The sequence below is a fragment of the Corvus moneduloides genome, chromosome 3 (assembly GCF_009650955.1).
Source record: "Corvus moneduloides isolate bCorMon1 chromosome 3, bCorMon1.pri, whole genome shotgun sequence".
Lineage (NCBI taxonomy): Eukaryota > Metazoa > Chordata > Aves > Passeriformes > Corvidae > Corvus > Corvus moneduloides.
Window position 1 is genome coordinate 28,153,895 of NC_045478.1, and position 16,789 is coordinate 28,170,683.

Here is a 16,789-nt window from a genome sequence, read left to right on the forward strand (position 1 = left end):
ACAGTGCTTAAAAAGTGAAAGAGTGAGTAGTAGAGAAAATAATAATGAATATCTAAGTTTGCAAAAAATCAGTGTAACCATTCTACCTATTTCAGCTTGGACTATATTTATGCATCGATGTATTTTACTACATAGTGATACTTTGACAGTGAGACAGAAGTGTGCAAACCTCTGATTATATCACCAAAACATTCAACTATGTGATAATCTACTAATTCAATAATGGTTATTCACTGTCGTGTCTGACCACTGTTTTTAAACTAAGGACAAAATTCTTTCATTTAACTATGGGTAGTTCACAACTAATGTGCTGGAACTTTTCACAAAGCAAGTAGTCAAAAACAGTGGCACTTCTGAGTGGAGTTCACCAAGGAACATGTACACCCAGCTGAACCTTATACTGCTGTCTTCACAAGTGTACTAGTCTGTTATTTTACTTGCAGCACTGCTTGGAGAAACTCATCTTTGGAAACAGATATACAGACAATATCTTGATATCTGGAGGTCAAACAAGGATAAAGCAGAATGAACTGGAGCTCAGGCAAATATATCCTGCTGATGTAAATAATTCCTGCAGATACAACTGGATAAAATACTCTTCCTAAATATTTTTGCAGCATGCTCTGCACTGATGTGATTGTACCGTAAGCCACATAAGTGACATGGACTGAACTGTGGTCCATGTTGTACTCCTGCATATCAGATCAGAAATAAGTAAGTAATCTCTAAAGCTCCTGTATTAGCAGTCCATATTGCAGAAAAAGAAGCTGTAAACACAAGCTGTAGAGTAGATAACATGAACTTTGTAACAGAAATAATAACCAGGGAAAAAAGTTTCTTTTCAAAATCAAGAACTTGTCATATACTCAACTTCAGTGGCTGAATTCACTCTTGAAATTTTCTGTGAGTATGAGTCATTAGAAGAATGCGTATCAGAACTGTAGCACCTATTAGAGGTTGAAGGGATAGGTATTCCTACAAACATAGTTACTGGGATAATATTACACTGGTATGGTCATAGCATCTATTTTCCACAGCAGCACAGTGGACATAGGCAGCATTTTTGTCCTTTTACTTCTGTTACTAGTATTGAGAAACAGATACCCAACTGGACTTTGCACATAACAGCACAGCTTTAGGTATTATCGTACCTTTTGAATGAAATACAATTCAGTTAGGTGAAAGATATCAGCCAACTTGAGTGTCTCTGTTACTTTCTCATCTTTTCTTTTTCTCTTCTTCAGTCCTCTAAGATTTTAGCAATTATCTAACACAATGTTTGTCAGTCTTCAGATCTTGTAAGAAATTAGAATTTATTCCAGATATATTAATGACATCTTTCTTTATGTTAAAGTTTAGATTCTGTACTATCATTAACATCTTAGAGGGGAAATTTGGAGATGACATGGCCTATAATATGCAATTCTACATCAGAAGCAGAAGTTTGATTGCCAGCTCAGCAGATGCAGGATGGGTTTGCAGTGGGAGTTTGACAGACCAAAAAGAAGTCATTAGCCCAAAATGATCAGCATACCAGCATGAAACGTCTGTCCAGAGGACTGCTGCCTACAGCATTACATAAATTATTTGCAAGATTAACTGTAAATATTTTGCCAAGAATTGCTTCAAGGTCCTAAAATTGGGTCACTGTCATTAGTGAGGATGAGCACAGGCAGGCATGAGAAATGCTTTTTACCTATGTCATCTTGCAGTCACAGCAAGGATGACAACATGCCATCACAAGGCCTGTACTGCTGTGGAGTGGAATCTGTAACAGCAACGTTGTGCACTATTTTCATCTGTCTTTTATCACTGAATTATTTATTCTTCTTGTCAGTAAGTTATGGGTTTCCCGATATCTACAAGTCTATTTACAGCCTAAGGTGGGAGTTATAAGCTCTTTCTTTAGAAAGAACACACTCGGCAACTAATTTTGCTGCTGAACTGTTTTTAACAAAAGCCATACAGAAAAAAGGCAGAATAAAAAGCCAGGCAACCAGACCTGAAAGCCATTGCCAATATACCATATACCTGTTAACAAAAACCAGAATGGATTGATGGATGAGTGTTCATGCCAGGCATTGTGGAACAGGGAAATAATATCAAACCCGAATTTTAAGCTTAATCAGAAAACCATGACTTCCTTTGCTCTTCACTGTTAGGCACCATTGTTTACACTACATATGGCTGGATAAGTTAGGCACAAGCGGATTAAAGAGAATATACCCTTCCTGGTTCATCCCATGACCGGCCAGTCAGTCCCAGGTTTCTGTGGTATCTCTTTTGGCTGTGAGACATAGATATTCTTTGAAATGAAACTACTGGTGCTGGCAGAGACACAAAGGTCAGTGGAGATGACTGCAGATGTGGTAGCAGAGCTGAAGATGGCTCTGTTGGCCATCACAGTTCTCAGCTGATTCATCAGCAAATTATCCATTTCCACCAAATTATTCTGTTGGTCTTGGCTGAGGAGTCTAGCCACGCTTTGCATATGTCATCCCTAACAACCTCTGAGTAACCAAAGAGGCTGATCTACATCTCCTCACAAAACTTTGCATCCTTTTCTCCTGGTGATCTAGTGATCTCAGCCCATGAATCCTGGAGAGTGGTGATAGTTCAACAGACTTAGAAGTTCCTGGTAAGAAAATCAGAAAGTGTATTACATTTTGAAAGCTTAAAGGATTCTCCTACATTTTCTGTGTTACCTACAGCCGAGTTGGAAATTGACACTTCTACCATTTTGTATACTATACCTATATTTTTAAATAAAGTTGTCAGACTAGAGGTTTGGTGGCAGAAAGATTTTGAGTCTGCTCTACCTGACTTTCAAGTACACAGGGAGTAGTGTATGAACTTAACAACTACTGAATATCTTTTGGTGTGTCTGGACAGGCAGATATTCTTATCACTGAGATCCATCTTCACATTACATGGAAGGGAGGGGAAGAGAGAGGAAAACAAGGTTTCATCAAGAAATTCAAATTACAGTGCAATATTGCCCATGGGAAGTATGTAAGATCTGGTGTCTTCTCCTGCCCACTGAAATGGTTGTTTCCTTGTTCTCTTTGGTATTGGACAAAGCATTTGTTGCAATTACCTTAAAAACTGTATTTTGACGTCCAAATGAACAAATTTCTAAAATGAGCAGGGTTTCTAAACGTCCTCAGAAAATGTGTAGTCTTTCACAGAATCCTGTAAATCCTGCTTACAGACTCAGTTGGGAAGGACAGGTGGCTGTTCGTTTAAATCTGTCCTGAGGTTCCACCTCGTCTTCTGGGTTGTCATTATGGGACAGGAACATGAGGAGGGAAAAGGTGGCTGTACATCTTCTGCTACTTCAAGCAAGACATACCTCCATGCAATATAGACTGTATTTGTCACAACCCATAATTCTCTTATTTCTAAAATAAGCCTCCCCAGCTTGATAAGGTACAGGTGGCTCTTACCATAGGTAAAGTCCTGCTTTTCTCTTTCTTCAGTTTGCTTCTTGTGTCCATTTCAAAGTGTGCTTGAGATGCCTCTTAGTTTGTTCAGACACGCAGGCTTACTGTGGCTTTCACTCCAGCCTGATTCTGAGACTCTGTCATGCCTCTTCCACAAGTGACCCCATCCCCCTAGTTTCAGCCTAAAAATCAGACTGCTGTCATGAAGGACAGCGTCTTCTGTCTGGAGAAGTTCATTAGGGAACTCCACTAGAGAAGGAGAAAATGCACTGTTGGTCCTGCAACACCATCCCTGACTTTTAGTACAAACTTTTAGATAATTACGCACTAAAGAACAGCATCTGAATGGTCTTGGGAATTGGTATTTTTGGTGCTCCTTGTACGAAACCATAATCCCATGTTGTAGCACTGTGCATGTCAATACTGTGCTCATTTTCCCTGCTGTTGGCAGAGCTTGGTTTGCAAAATTCTAAATCAGACCTCTTGGACAACAAAGGACTAGGGCCCCCAAAACGAAATATATATGGGCAGAAAGACTCTGGCAAATGGGAAGTAGACAAGATATGGAAGATAAAGGCAGGGGTAACAGGGGTGGTGGTGGCAAGTTGCCCAAACTCTATCTTCACTCTGTGCATGGGCTGAGCAGGGAACAAGGCATGACTTACTATAAGCTTTGCTCTAAAGCAAACTGAATTCAGCCTGAGCTCAGGACACCCACCTGTCTGTTCATGACCCTCCACCCCAACACATTCTTCTTTTTGAAGCAATGAAGAGAATAAGGCTTGGCCAACATGCACAGCGAGACAGACAGTCAGACAAGAGCATGTCCCATCTCTAAGAATTTCCACATTGATTCCTTAATAAGTCATAAAAAGCAATGGGATAGAAAACGAATAGAAATCTTGGTACTCTGTATTAAGCCACTAACTACAATTTCTTCTTATCTCATGCTTTAGAAGTTTAATCAATCCCTGCAGAGGGAAGCAATGATAATTTTCTGGCTGAGCACTTGTCGGCAAGTTTTTGTTGATTTTCTTCCTCTAAATCAGACACCGGATGAGAGGAATAAGTACTTTGAAGCAGTACTACTAGTCTTCTTTGTTAGGTGTGCACTTGTTATGTCTTGCTCATATGACTGGAGCATACTATTAAGCAAGATCTGAGACCTGGAGAAAACATTCTTAAATACACATCTAACCAAATATTTTGGGTACATATATTGGTACAATATATTTCATTATATACTATTATTATTTTTATTTTTGGCTTAGTAGGCAGGCATTTCTATGAAGCTAAATGGCCGATGAGGGGACAAAATACAAATTATGTATCTAATGGTCCATTTGTTCTTTAAATTTTTGAAATGAGAAGTGCGTAGTTCTGGAAGTGCTCTCTTTGAAATCAATAGTCTACTTGAGGCATTAAGTGCCACTCAACATGGGTAAGTATGACCACATGTCCTGTCATATATTTCAAAAGAAAACGTTTTAGCTGCAGATTTTATACAGACTAGGTATCCTGGAGGTAGCTCAAATTAGTAGAAAACGTATCTGATGACTAAGCTTAATAGCTGTTTAATTGACTAAATTATGTGACTATAAATTTTCTTTCTTACATCAAATTATCACTGCTAGTTCTAGTTGCATTGTAATACACTCCTCATAAAGTTGATATATTTGTCATTTAGTTGCCTGGGACATCAACTTGCAAAGAAATTACAGGTTAATTCAGATGATATAAAGCAATGTCATAGCAAGAGATTTCCAACTAATTACTGTTTTTACATCAGAAGTAATATCTCCTGTGACAATTCACTCTTGTAGCAAAAAATGAGCTGAGTTTTTTTAAAAAGGTTGAAGTACATTTGACAACACGAATACCTACCTACACAATGATATGATGGGCTCAGCTAGTAATGTATAATTACTTGAAAGTGTTAAAGTATACTTGATGGGGTTCACATTTAGGTGCGACAAATCCTTTTAAATATACTTCACTGGATATAAAAATACTTATGAAGTATTTTTTATCCACTGAAGTACCACTCACTACAGCAGTTCTGGAGCTGAACATAATTCTTACAGACATTTTCATCAGCAAAGCATTCAATGAAAAAGATGGCTAAACAAAAACAGCAAGTTTAAGGTCCTCTGGCTTTGGAGTACAGAACTCTGTATGTATACATTGCTTTCTTGCTCAGTGATAATCACACTAACTCGGTTAAAATCTGTCTTTTCCTGTTAAAATTTCATTTGCCTTTCCACAACCCAAGCAGTACTTTTAGCAATGCATAAGAGCACTTTCTGAATATTTGGCTGAAGGACCCTTTTCTCCTTTAGCTTAACTGTGAAAAAGATGCCATTCCATACTTAATAAACATTCTCCAACTGTCAAATTAATGGATGAGCGTGTGAGGTGTATGTATATAAAAAAGGGATCATTTTTGTTGCCTCATCTTAGTTACACAAATCAATATAAGATGTGAATGTAGCTTTTTCCTATTATTCCACATCATAAGGGCAAAAAATAAATTTCCAAACTTATCAATTCTGAGAGTTGCTTAGAAAGTAACTGTTAGAAAACAGATAGTTTCAGCCTTACTTCTGGCATGCAATTCCCTTCTGTAGTTTACCTTGATGGTGGATGCCAACCAGGAACCGGTATCCACCTTCACAACTATTTTTTTAAAATTTCCTTCTGTTTTTTCCCCCAAGACATTGTAAAAGCCATAGGTATGAAATGCCCTTCACAACTTATCAACAGTAAAGGATAAAAAAACGGGACAAACAAGTTCAGAATAACATCAAATAAGAAAATGGTGTAATCGCTTGTAAGAAAAAAATACACTTAATTTGCACCAATTTTAAAAGCACAGTTGCTTTCATTTTTGCTTCATCTGAATCTCTGTATATAAACTCTGACTGTCACTATTACTTTTTGATAGCTTTCTGAAGTACTCTGAGATTTTGTAAAATTTAATGTGCAGAAGAAGCAAGTAAATTTACATGAAAAACTAAGAGAAAAAAGTGTACTTGGAGAAATAATGTAAAAGTACAAATGCCTACCTTTGTGTTTGTGTGGCATAACTGTTATCATATGCCTCATAGCTTGGATCATCATATTCACCTCCATATCCATCATCGTATCCCTAAGGGGAAAACAGAACACCACAGCTTAGAAGAATGATAAATCAAAGCATATTATCAAGCTGTAAAAATAAATTGCATCAACACATGCATGGCATGTTTGCCCATGATAATGTGAAACACACAGCCAGATGAAGAGAACTGTGAGTCGTGAAGAACAACCTGTACATTGCAAGAGTAAAGAAATCAGTCACTCATTTAAGAACTCAGCCTATTCACTGATAAACTGTGGTGCATTGTCCAAACCACAGTGCTTCAGTGGGATCTGTGTAGAATACTGATGAATGATAATAAAACCAACAATTTCCTAGCAGTTTGTTACATAAATGGTTCTATAAATACCTACAGGTGAAATGAACAAATGGCAGGTCAAATATATTGACTGTTCTACAGTATTAAGAAGGGTGATGTGATAAAACCTCAGTATTCAGTCTACTAAAAAATGCAAAGCAACAAACAAAACAAAACAGAACAAAAAAACCCACAGCACCCTATAAGAAACAGTATCAATCAATCAATCAATCAAGGAAGTGATTTCTATAAATATCAAGCATATGATTTTTATAAATAAAGCAGAGTAAGCCCCTTTACTTTCACTGAGCATCCTACTCCTTTTAAAGGCATGCTTTTCTGTGACAAATTAACCAACACTTTAGTACAGGTTCCTCCCATCTAACTTAAGGTCCTCACTGAAGGGCTCAGACAGATGCTCTGTTTGCCTAAGCTAGAGGGACACAAGTGTCTTCAGAAGGTCATTCAGCTCATCTCATGCCTGAACTTTCCACTGAGGGAGCCATGGGCAATTGTGATCCATTGTAGCTGTCTCTGAACCAAAGAATGCTCAGGAACCACACAGCAAATAAGTAAAGATAAAATCCAAGGGATGACTTTTGATATGCTCTTTTCATATGACAGGACACCAGAGTAGGTAAGAAATGCAGTATGGAAACTCTTTCTTTTTCTTTCTTTATGATTTTTGGTAGCCAGTATCTTTAGTTAAATTGGAAAGAAACATTTTGTTTTCACAAGGAAGGGATAACTGTTAAGGGAAATGCTAAAGGAAATAGGGGATTTAAACATCTTTGACTCAATTATTAGTAACAGCAAAAGGCAATCTTTTCCCCCCACAAGCTATGCAAAGTTTAGTCAGCTTGAGGGGAAAAGGGATGGCATGAGGCAGCTCTGAAATAACAGCAGTCCAATAAACAATCAGTCCAGTACACTACCATAACCACCCAAAGTACAGTGTTAGTTTGGTACTTCATTATTTCTGCTAGTTAAACTCCCTAGCAGTATTGAAGAAGACTTCACTGGCACTCCTAAATTCAAGAAAACATTCTATGGAGGAAGCACTCAGGTCTGTCCCCTTAGGTCAAGCATATTAAATTTGCCTGTTCCTCTGGGCTACCCAGCAGTGAGGGTAAGTGGATTCCTGGCGGGAGATTGCATCCCTGTGGTGCTTTAAGTCCTGAAGGAAGGACAGGACTCTGGACAGTGACTTCACTTCTCAGACTGTGTCAGCTGTAGTAAGGGAAAGCCCTTCTGGGCAGAAGAGAGTGTCCATTTTGGAACTGGGAATCTCCTCTCCCAGAACCTGAAGTCCGCACAACTCCATCATCTTCCATTTTGGGTGGTAGTGCACTGTTTTGACTTGTCTTCATTACTATAAACTCATAGCAAAAAGTACAGCTAAAAACATATCCCTGTAGATGACAGTGATATATTTAACATATAGCTAAATACACAATCTTGCTTCTGGGGACAGGATAAGAGGAACAATGCACCCCAGGAGACATGTTAGTCACACTGATTAGTATGCTACTGGGTGGGATCCCTGTGAAGATGAGGGTGATGGGAGTTCCTATATAAAGTCGAATAGCTAGAGGACAGACATTTCAGCCTGCACACCCAACCATCTGAGAGAAATGGAAAGGCAACAATTACAAATTAGCTCTCTCAGTTTCTTGATGCCTGAGGTGGATCAACGTTCAGCATCAGCAGGGCAGAGAACACTTGTTAATATTTGACACCGCCGTGGGTTCACGTTACAGATTTTAACAGCCTCCCTAAAGGCTCAGAGCAGGTCAATACAGTGCAAAAGATTCAAGTCAAATGGTTGGAAAGTAAAGTAAAAAAGCACAACGTACCTTTAATAAAGAACAACTATTTTCTGGATAATGTTCTTTTGTTTGTTTCAACGTGTATGAAAATTACCTTCTAATCCTACAGGTGATGTCTTTGTGTAAGGCACACACCAGAATTTACTGAAAGTTTAATATGATGTATAGTACCCAGATACCCACCATGCCTTTAAGCATCTAGAACTGAGACCCAAAATAGCTCCTTTCACATCCTCAAAGTGTCTTAAGCTCACTGAGCAGTTTTCTCCTCTTTAACCTTCAACTCCCCAGAACCTACAACTTTAATGTTTGAAAATATTTCTTGGATAGGCACTTTGAGAGATGAAACACCCAGCTCCCACCTAGACCCTGTTGAGTCCAAGGGTGTCCAAATTCACATACTCTGCTCTGTGTGATGAGAATGGTGTTCCAAAAGCAGTTCTGTATAAATCCAGAGGCCAGAACCCAGTGTAACCTAAGAACCCTAAGAACCCAGAACCCTAAATGCAGTGTAATTTTTCACTCAGCACTAGACTCAGCACTTCATGCACTTTCTAGGTCTGTTAGTGCTTCTATAAAAAACAAACAAACAAACAAACTTTTCCTGTGTAGAAGTCTTTTTGACCCATGGTAACTGCCACCACCATTCAGAAGAAAAAGCCTACTGCAATGAACTGGAAAATATGCAGTGGGGAATTATTAGAAATATTCAAAGTCAAACTGATAGCCACTTCTAGGCTAGGTTTTTGAGCCTGGCTACCTTTATCTCAGGTATTTCTCAATAAAACAACTTTCCAAAACATAAAAAAAACCCCCAACAAAACCTTTTTACTTTGTGTCAAGGGAAAGGACAGTGAGTCTTCCATAGACTAGGATTTGCTCTGGCCCTACAATGATACATCTTGGATGGGAAATAAAAGAACAGAAATACACATTTGAAGCTGCAGTGGCACTAAGAATGTTCATTAACAATTATGGATGATTTTGAGGAGCTTTGGTATTGTTTAGAGCTGAAAAATAATAACAAAAAAAGCTGAAAAGTAAAAATTTAAAATAGAACTCAATTCAAAAAAAGACTGATTTGAAAATGAGCTTATTTAAGTATTTACTAGTCTCTCCCCGCAAAGGGAAGACTGGAAAAACTCTTAGGAGAATCTCACAACAGCATCTGAAATTAGCATTTATAAGACTCACTTCAGGAGGAAATACTCCCTACTCTACTACTGGTAACGAAAATTATAGTCAGGGGGAAAAGGGATGTAGAAGCAAAAAGGGACATAATTGAAAAAAGGCTTATATTCTACTTCCTGAGAAACAGTTAAGTACCAATTTGATTGAACACTCAAGAGACTATTGAGAAGAATTTCTTTTATTTATTTAGATTTACTCAAATCCTCTTCCATTTTCAGATGCCAGAAAAGACATTAGAAATACAAACAAAATTTTAAGTATCATTACTTACAAGGGTATCATAAATAACACAATCAGATCTCTTTAAACATGAATTTCCTTCTTAGTGTTAAGACCCTGTTTCAAACAATAACAGCCCACACTCTAATGCACCAAGTTTAAAACACCTCTTCTCTGAATAGCCTTAGAAAATAGCATTTCCACAGCATGCTCTGAAAAATGGTAGGTTTCAACTCTGTGAAACCAAGAAGGGAAATAAATCTAATACTTCTAATGAAAACTGCCCTACTCACAATATTTTATGTATGTCCTCATAATACATGATAAAATAGATTGTAAGAGAGTTGAAACTGATTTGTTTTTTACAGAAAATAGCCCAACTCTTTCTAAAGTAGCAAACTGCAAAATATCTAGACTTTAAAAAAGAAAAAACCAAACACAAACAACAGTAAGTCAAAAATAAAGTGAGTTATGCAATTCAGAGTTTCAGTTGGCAAACACGTGCACATGAAAAATACCTTCAGTCAGAGAAACAGAATAGCCCTTCTCATTAGCTGCATCCTGCAGTACACAAAACTTAGTCCTGTACCTCAGTGAAGGTGAAGGTATAAATATCCCCCTCTAGCTGTACCTCTTAAGTAAAAGCAGTTGAGGGACCTTTGCATATTTTCAGTTTTCTTCACCTTGCTTCTATGCTGCTGTCTCACTCTCTTTTCTGCTGTGCCTTGCCACATCTGTCTGTGCTTTCTCACACATCCACATCACCTTAGCTTAGAAAGCTAAAAGCCAGTCGTCTACCACTAAGCTAGAGTAGATTCCCATAAGACTCACAGGGTAGACATAAAATATTTTTAGAGGATAATTCGTACTATTGACACACATTTGAAAACAAGTTGAATTGCTCTTTAAATGAGAACTTTCTTTCCAATGACTATAAAGGGAGCCCAGGACGGATGTGTTAGATTTAGATAACTGATCTTAAGTTAAGCAAGCTAGTTTGTAATTTGGAGGAATTTATTGCTCATATTGAGAACAGTCCTAAGGGAAAGAATTTGGATGTGCTGGTTGATAAGGAGCTCCACATGAGCCAGCAATGTGTTCTTGGAGCCAGAAAGCCAAACACATCCTGGGCTGCATCAAAAACAGTGCGGCCAGCAGGGTGAGGGAGGGGATTCTGCCCTACCCTTTCATCCTTGTAAGACCTCACCTGGAGTACTGCATCTAGTTCTGGGGTCCCCAACATAAGAAGGACATGGACCTGTTGGAGTGAGTCCAGAGGAGGCCACCAAGATGATCAGAAGGCTGGAGCCCTTCTGCTATGAAGACAGGCTGAAAGAGCTAGAGTTGTTCATCCTGGAGAAGGCTCTGGGAAGACCTTAGAGCACCTTCCAGTACCTTAAAGGGGCCCCCCAAAAAGCTGGAGAGGGACTTTTTACAAGGACGTGTAAGTGACAGGTCAAGGGAGAATAGCATATTAAGCAGTTGGTAAGGCTCTAGTTGCCCAGAGAAGCTGTGGATGTCCTGTGCCCGGAAATGTTCAAGGTCCAGCTGGATGGGGCTCTGAGCAACCTGGTCTAGTGGGAGGTGTCCCAGGCCATGGCAGGGGGTTTGGAACAAGATGATGTTTAAGGGCCCTTCCAACCCAACCATTCTGTGATTTTATGATTCTAAGGTGGGGGGGCAGCTCTAAGTAGATGCAGAGGAACACATTTCTGTGTATTAATTTTATATAATTTGGAAAAAATAGAAATTTTATTCTACCAATTACAAAGAGGGGTAAAAATAGTAATTACTTAATATTTGGATTGTTCAGTGTTGAAAACCTGTAGTTAGAGCAGATAAATCTCACTGAAGTACCTGGGAAGTTAGTTTGCTGCTGAGCAAGGGTTCCCAAAATTGTAATTTATATTTGGAAACTGAAATTCTGACTAAATTATTCTGTAAGTACATACACCTATTATTATAGATGGCCATGGATCCTTCAGCTATACCTCCAGGGTCAGAAAAATGAAAAACTAGATATTATCTATAATAACTATTATCTATAGTTTTTTGAAGATTATATATACATATATACATATATATATATATATATATATATATATCCCCTGCACTTGAAGATTTACCAAGCATTTTGAAGATGAACTAAACAATAAGTAGAGTGGCACAATATCTGTCAAAATTATAATTAGTAGTAATAATAAAAAAAATAATGCTGAAATTAAAATGGGAATACCAAACAATTGAAAAATCAGAGCTCTATGTTAGGGACTTCATAAATGCAATGTATGAACTAGAGTCTACAGTGACGACACAACCCAGAGCAGACAAGCTCGCTAGAACCAATGAAGTTGTCTCAACACACTCGACCTCTTAACAAGATCAGTCTTCTTCACACCAGCAATGGGAACCACCTTAATAAATGACTGGTAAAACATAAAGAGAGGAAAAATTTACATATGCTCATAGAAGTATAATTTAAGTTTCAGTATAATCACAGTCATGGCAATTTTACAAATTCAAAGCAGAGAACATTCATGTCCTCATATTTCAATGGTTTAAATAAACCTCATTCTGAACAATTAAGGCAGTAAGAATGAGTGAAATTGAACAAGTTTACTACCCAGATAAAGACAGGGCAGAGGACATGAAAGCAAATAGCTGTGCAGTGCCAAAGCAGGCACAGTAAAACAGAATCTCAAATACTTTCAAAAAATTGCTGTGTGTTATCCTAAATGTAGGCTTAATTTCTTTCTTATTTTTTTTGTATTTTTTCAACTAAATTCAAAATGAATGAATAACACTTAAAATACGTTTTGGTGCACTGAAAATCAGAACAGAATGAAAAAGTAAAAGAAAATCAAATCAGAGACTTTTCTTACTCCTTCCATATTTGCCAGACTAGAGTACAGCACAATTTGCTCTTGCAATTATTATACTCCAGCATTCATCCGATTAACATCTTTCTTCAAATCCTTCTGTTTGCTCTCTTACGCTCATGAAGCCACATTGAAACTTCCAATCCACGTGTCAAAGCTCTGTACAATCAACTGCTGCTTACACCCATTTAACTTCTTGCACTTTCCCCTAACTTTGCTATCACTGACTCTGAAACCCTTTCCTCTCCCATTTACTTGTGACGCTTTTCTTGTTGCCTCTCCCTATGGAATGGCATCCTAACCAGTGCAACGATCCTTTACTCAGTTCCCACTCCACAGGAATGTCTTGCAGAAACATCTTTCTTCTAGTATCAATAAAATTACCTACTTTAGTAATAAGCAGCAAGTGGAGATGAAAAATAATCCAACGTTATCTTCTTTGTGTATCTGCAGTAAGATGCATTTTTGCATTTGTCTGTGACTCTGAGATTCCTGAAGAAAGGGTTTTTTAACTGCTATTTTTACTGATGATGTGTACTGCTTTACATAGTACTTGAGTGATAATATATTACAGTAGCAAGTTGCACTGGTGACATTCTATCACATAAATGTCATTTAAATGAAAGATTTCTTTTTCCTGTGAACTGAAATGAATAGAGTAGAAAGCAGCCTTTGGCTGCCAAGGGAGGATGGGCTGCAATACACTCACTACTGGTTTTAGTATCTTTATCATAGCTAATATTTCCCTGCAAAATTTCCAGCAAAGCAGATGGTGAACCTCTTGTGCATTCTGATGCTCCCCCAGCTGTAGGTAGAGAGCAATAGATGGAGCTGGCATAAGATCTGTCCACGGAGCAGTAGGATTTAGTGAATCAGAGACACAGAAATAATTACAAATATCTACTAAGCAGTGACAACTCTTCTGCCCAAGTTTAGTAACTTACCGATGGTTTAAAGCATCTCACTGTGCTTTGACTTGCTAGACACAATGTCTTATATGTTAAATAAACTCTGTAATACTAGGAAATGATATTTCTAGGCCTTGAATGGCTGGGAATTCCAAGAAATTTTAGTTTTTATTTTCAAGCCCTTGAAAAGTGGATAGTCCATCTCAGAGCTTTTAAATGTTCAAGTAAATGCTGTGGTACTAGCAAAGAGCAGAAATGCTTTCATAGGTGCTTTACAGGACCTTAAACTGCATTTAATTTTAAACCCAATTTCACTATGAAGTATTATTAATGCTGGAAGTAGGCTAATACAACCTGGCCAAATGCAAGATACTGTGCTCTAGTAAATACATCCTCAAATTTTATAAGCTGCCTATGTCTCCAAATTTACAGAATTCCCTAAAGAAAAGACTTGCAGGAGTCATGATGATTAACAGCTATACAATTTTACTGCAGCACTGAAGAAAAAAAGCTCCACAAAAATAACCTTACATTTTTTATGTCAAGAAAAGAAAATACATAGGTTAATTCTTTGTGCAATCCTATTGTTTTTGTTCCACTTTTATCCTCTATTTAAATATATTTAACCATTAAGGATTCCATGAATTAGTAATACCTAACAGTTAACAAATCTTCAAGTGCTCAAAACCCAAGGCAAATAAAGATTTATTTATTTATTAATCCTGAAGCTGGTCTAGATGAGTGTTCGGGCATTCTTATGTTGGAATCATTATATCCTAATATTTGGAAGACACCCCATACCTTTGTCATAAATTTGATTAAGCTCTTGCTTAATCAAATTCCAAATGTCTAGATTGTTACAATTTGAGTTCGTCACGTATTTTCTGTAATCTAATTTTATAGAAAAATATTTTTAAAAATAAATTTGGACAATGAATTTTAAATTGTCTTCTGTATGTGATTTATGAATTTTGCATAATTTTTGAGTCCATACATAAACATTTTAACTCTTCCAATAATTTTTCTTATCTTATAAAAGACCATATAGGAGTATTTAGAAAGCATAACAATGCTACCTCTTATTTAGCATCGGTTCAAGCCTTACAGCTAAACAGTATTCCGCCAGTACCATGATAACCTTTGATTATATTTTTTAAGCTGTAACCTGAATAATGTGTTATATATATATATATATATGTATGTTTGAATTGATTAAACTTTTCTTTGTATTCAGTTTTTAAGTGCTCATGCAATGAAATTTACTATGAAAAAAATAATTAGCATTTAAAAGTTATGAAAATCAGTCACTACAGAAACTATATTTTTAGTCAATACCACTTGCAGAAGAGATGACCTCATTGTTTTTTCTGCTTATGACAATGATTAATCTTATTATACAAATGTTGCTTGCATGTCTGCACTGATGCTAATTACATTTGAACAAAAATGTTCCTGAAAATTCTTCTTGATCCTGTGTACTGTAAAGGAGTAAAATCCAAAGTACCTACTCACAGCATGTTCTTAAAAGTAATATTTAATTTTCTAACAGATACTGTCCAATAGGGAAGTACAATTTAGCAAGGATTAAAGGTACTGCAGTCTTTTATTCTTGGATTTTAAAAATATGTAAGAAGAGTGAACTCAATTAGCACAATCTTGTACAGGAATTATTCATAAAGGCCAGGTATAATTAAAAGAAAACATGCAGAATGCAATGGGACATCTCATTTGTGAATATAAGAATGAGCAAAACAGTAAAGAGTAGTTAATACTTATTGAGATATTTAAAGGTAGACTTTAAATTGTTATTCCCTCGAGTTTGAGCACGCAATTAGAGAAACTGGGGATGGGAAAGAACAGATCATCTATTAGAAACTCCTGTCAAACATGATTGCTCCTTTCAGCACATTTTTTAGTGCTTTCTCTAATCAAATGCTAAATATTGCTAGGAGTAGGGATTCCACCATTTCTCTTGGGAGACTGTCTGACAGCCTAATAGATCTTTGCATCAGACACCTCTGCTAACTTTATCCTATATGACTAAATATATCTCACTGCACCAATGAAATGCTTTCTCACAACTCAGTCTTGTCAGTGTTCTCCAATGTCTGTGTTATATTCTTTCATTTTCTTTTACAAATTACTCAAATATAAAGATTCAAAGTCAATGCAACCCTGACATAGGCAGAGATATACTGGTCAGCAGACAGCACAGCAACCAGCAAGGACCCCCAAATCTTCATAAAAACCTCATACAGATCCTTGTCTTCACAAATAGGGTCCAGGAAATGGCTGTACTGCAAAAGATGTCAGGTTGTCTTTGACTGTAGTGGATCAAGATTGTTAAATACTACTACTAAGTATCCTAAAGTGAAAGCCTTCTAAAGGAAGTATCTGTCAGTGGTGATAGATGAGCTACCTGAATTAAATCCTTCAAGTCTGATGGAATTTTATTGCATTAAAATCCACCCAAAAAGTCATAGCAAGTCTGTATAGATCTCAGAATATTATTTTCACAGCAACTCATTTGACTTACTCTGCAAGCCTTTGTGCTGCGCACCACATCAAATTTGCATTTTTTTTTTTTTTTTTTTTAGGTGATGGAAGTGATACAGATACGGATCCAACAAAATTCCTATTGAATAGAGAATAAAAATCCTGTTACTGTGTATGGCATATTCCAAGACTCTGGTGCAGCCTGGCTCTCATGCAAACAAGGATGTGTTGTGATCCCGAACACCAAGAAGAAGGAATTGTACTCGTTTCCCCTCTTAAATGATACACATTTTCTACCATGCACTTGCAATGGCTTTGGTCAAACTTAGTCTTTACCTGCCTCCTATCACTCATGGTTGAAAACTCAGAAAACTGACCAGGTATTTG

At 37.2% G+C, this 16,789-nt stretch overlaps 1 protein-coding gene across 16 annotated transcripts in view; it reads right to left on the reverse strand.

Moving 5' to 3' along the window:
• Nucleotides 1–16,789, reverse strand: part of KHDRBS2 (KH RNA binding domain containing, signal transduction associated 2) — a 339,817-nt gene that overhangs the window by 54,817 nt on the left and 268,211 nt on the right. For all 16 annotated transcript variants that reach the window (XR_004239381.1, XR_004239382.1, XR_004239392.1 and 13 more), the window contains one exon: nucleotides 6,509–6,591. Coding sequence is in view for 1 of the 16 variants with exons in the window: in XM_032104702.1 (XP_031960593.1) it covers nucleotides 6,509–6,591 (83 nt within the window). In the remaining 15 variants the exon portion in view is untranslated. The remainder of the gene's footprint in view (nucleotides 1–6,508; nucleotides 6,592–16,789) is intronic.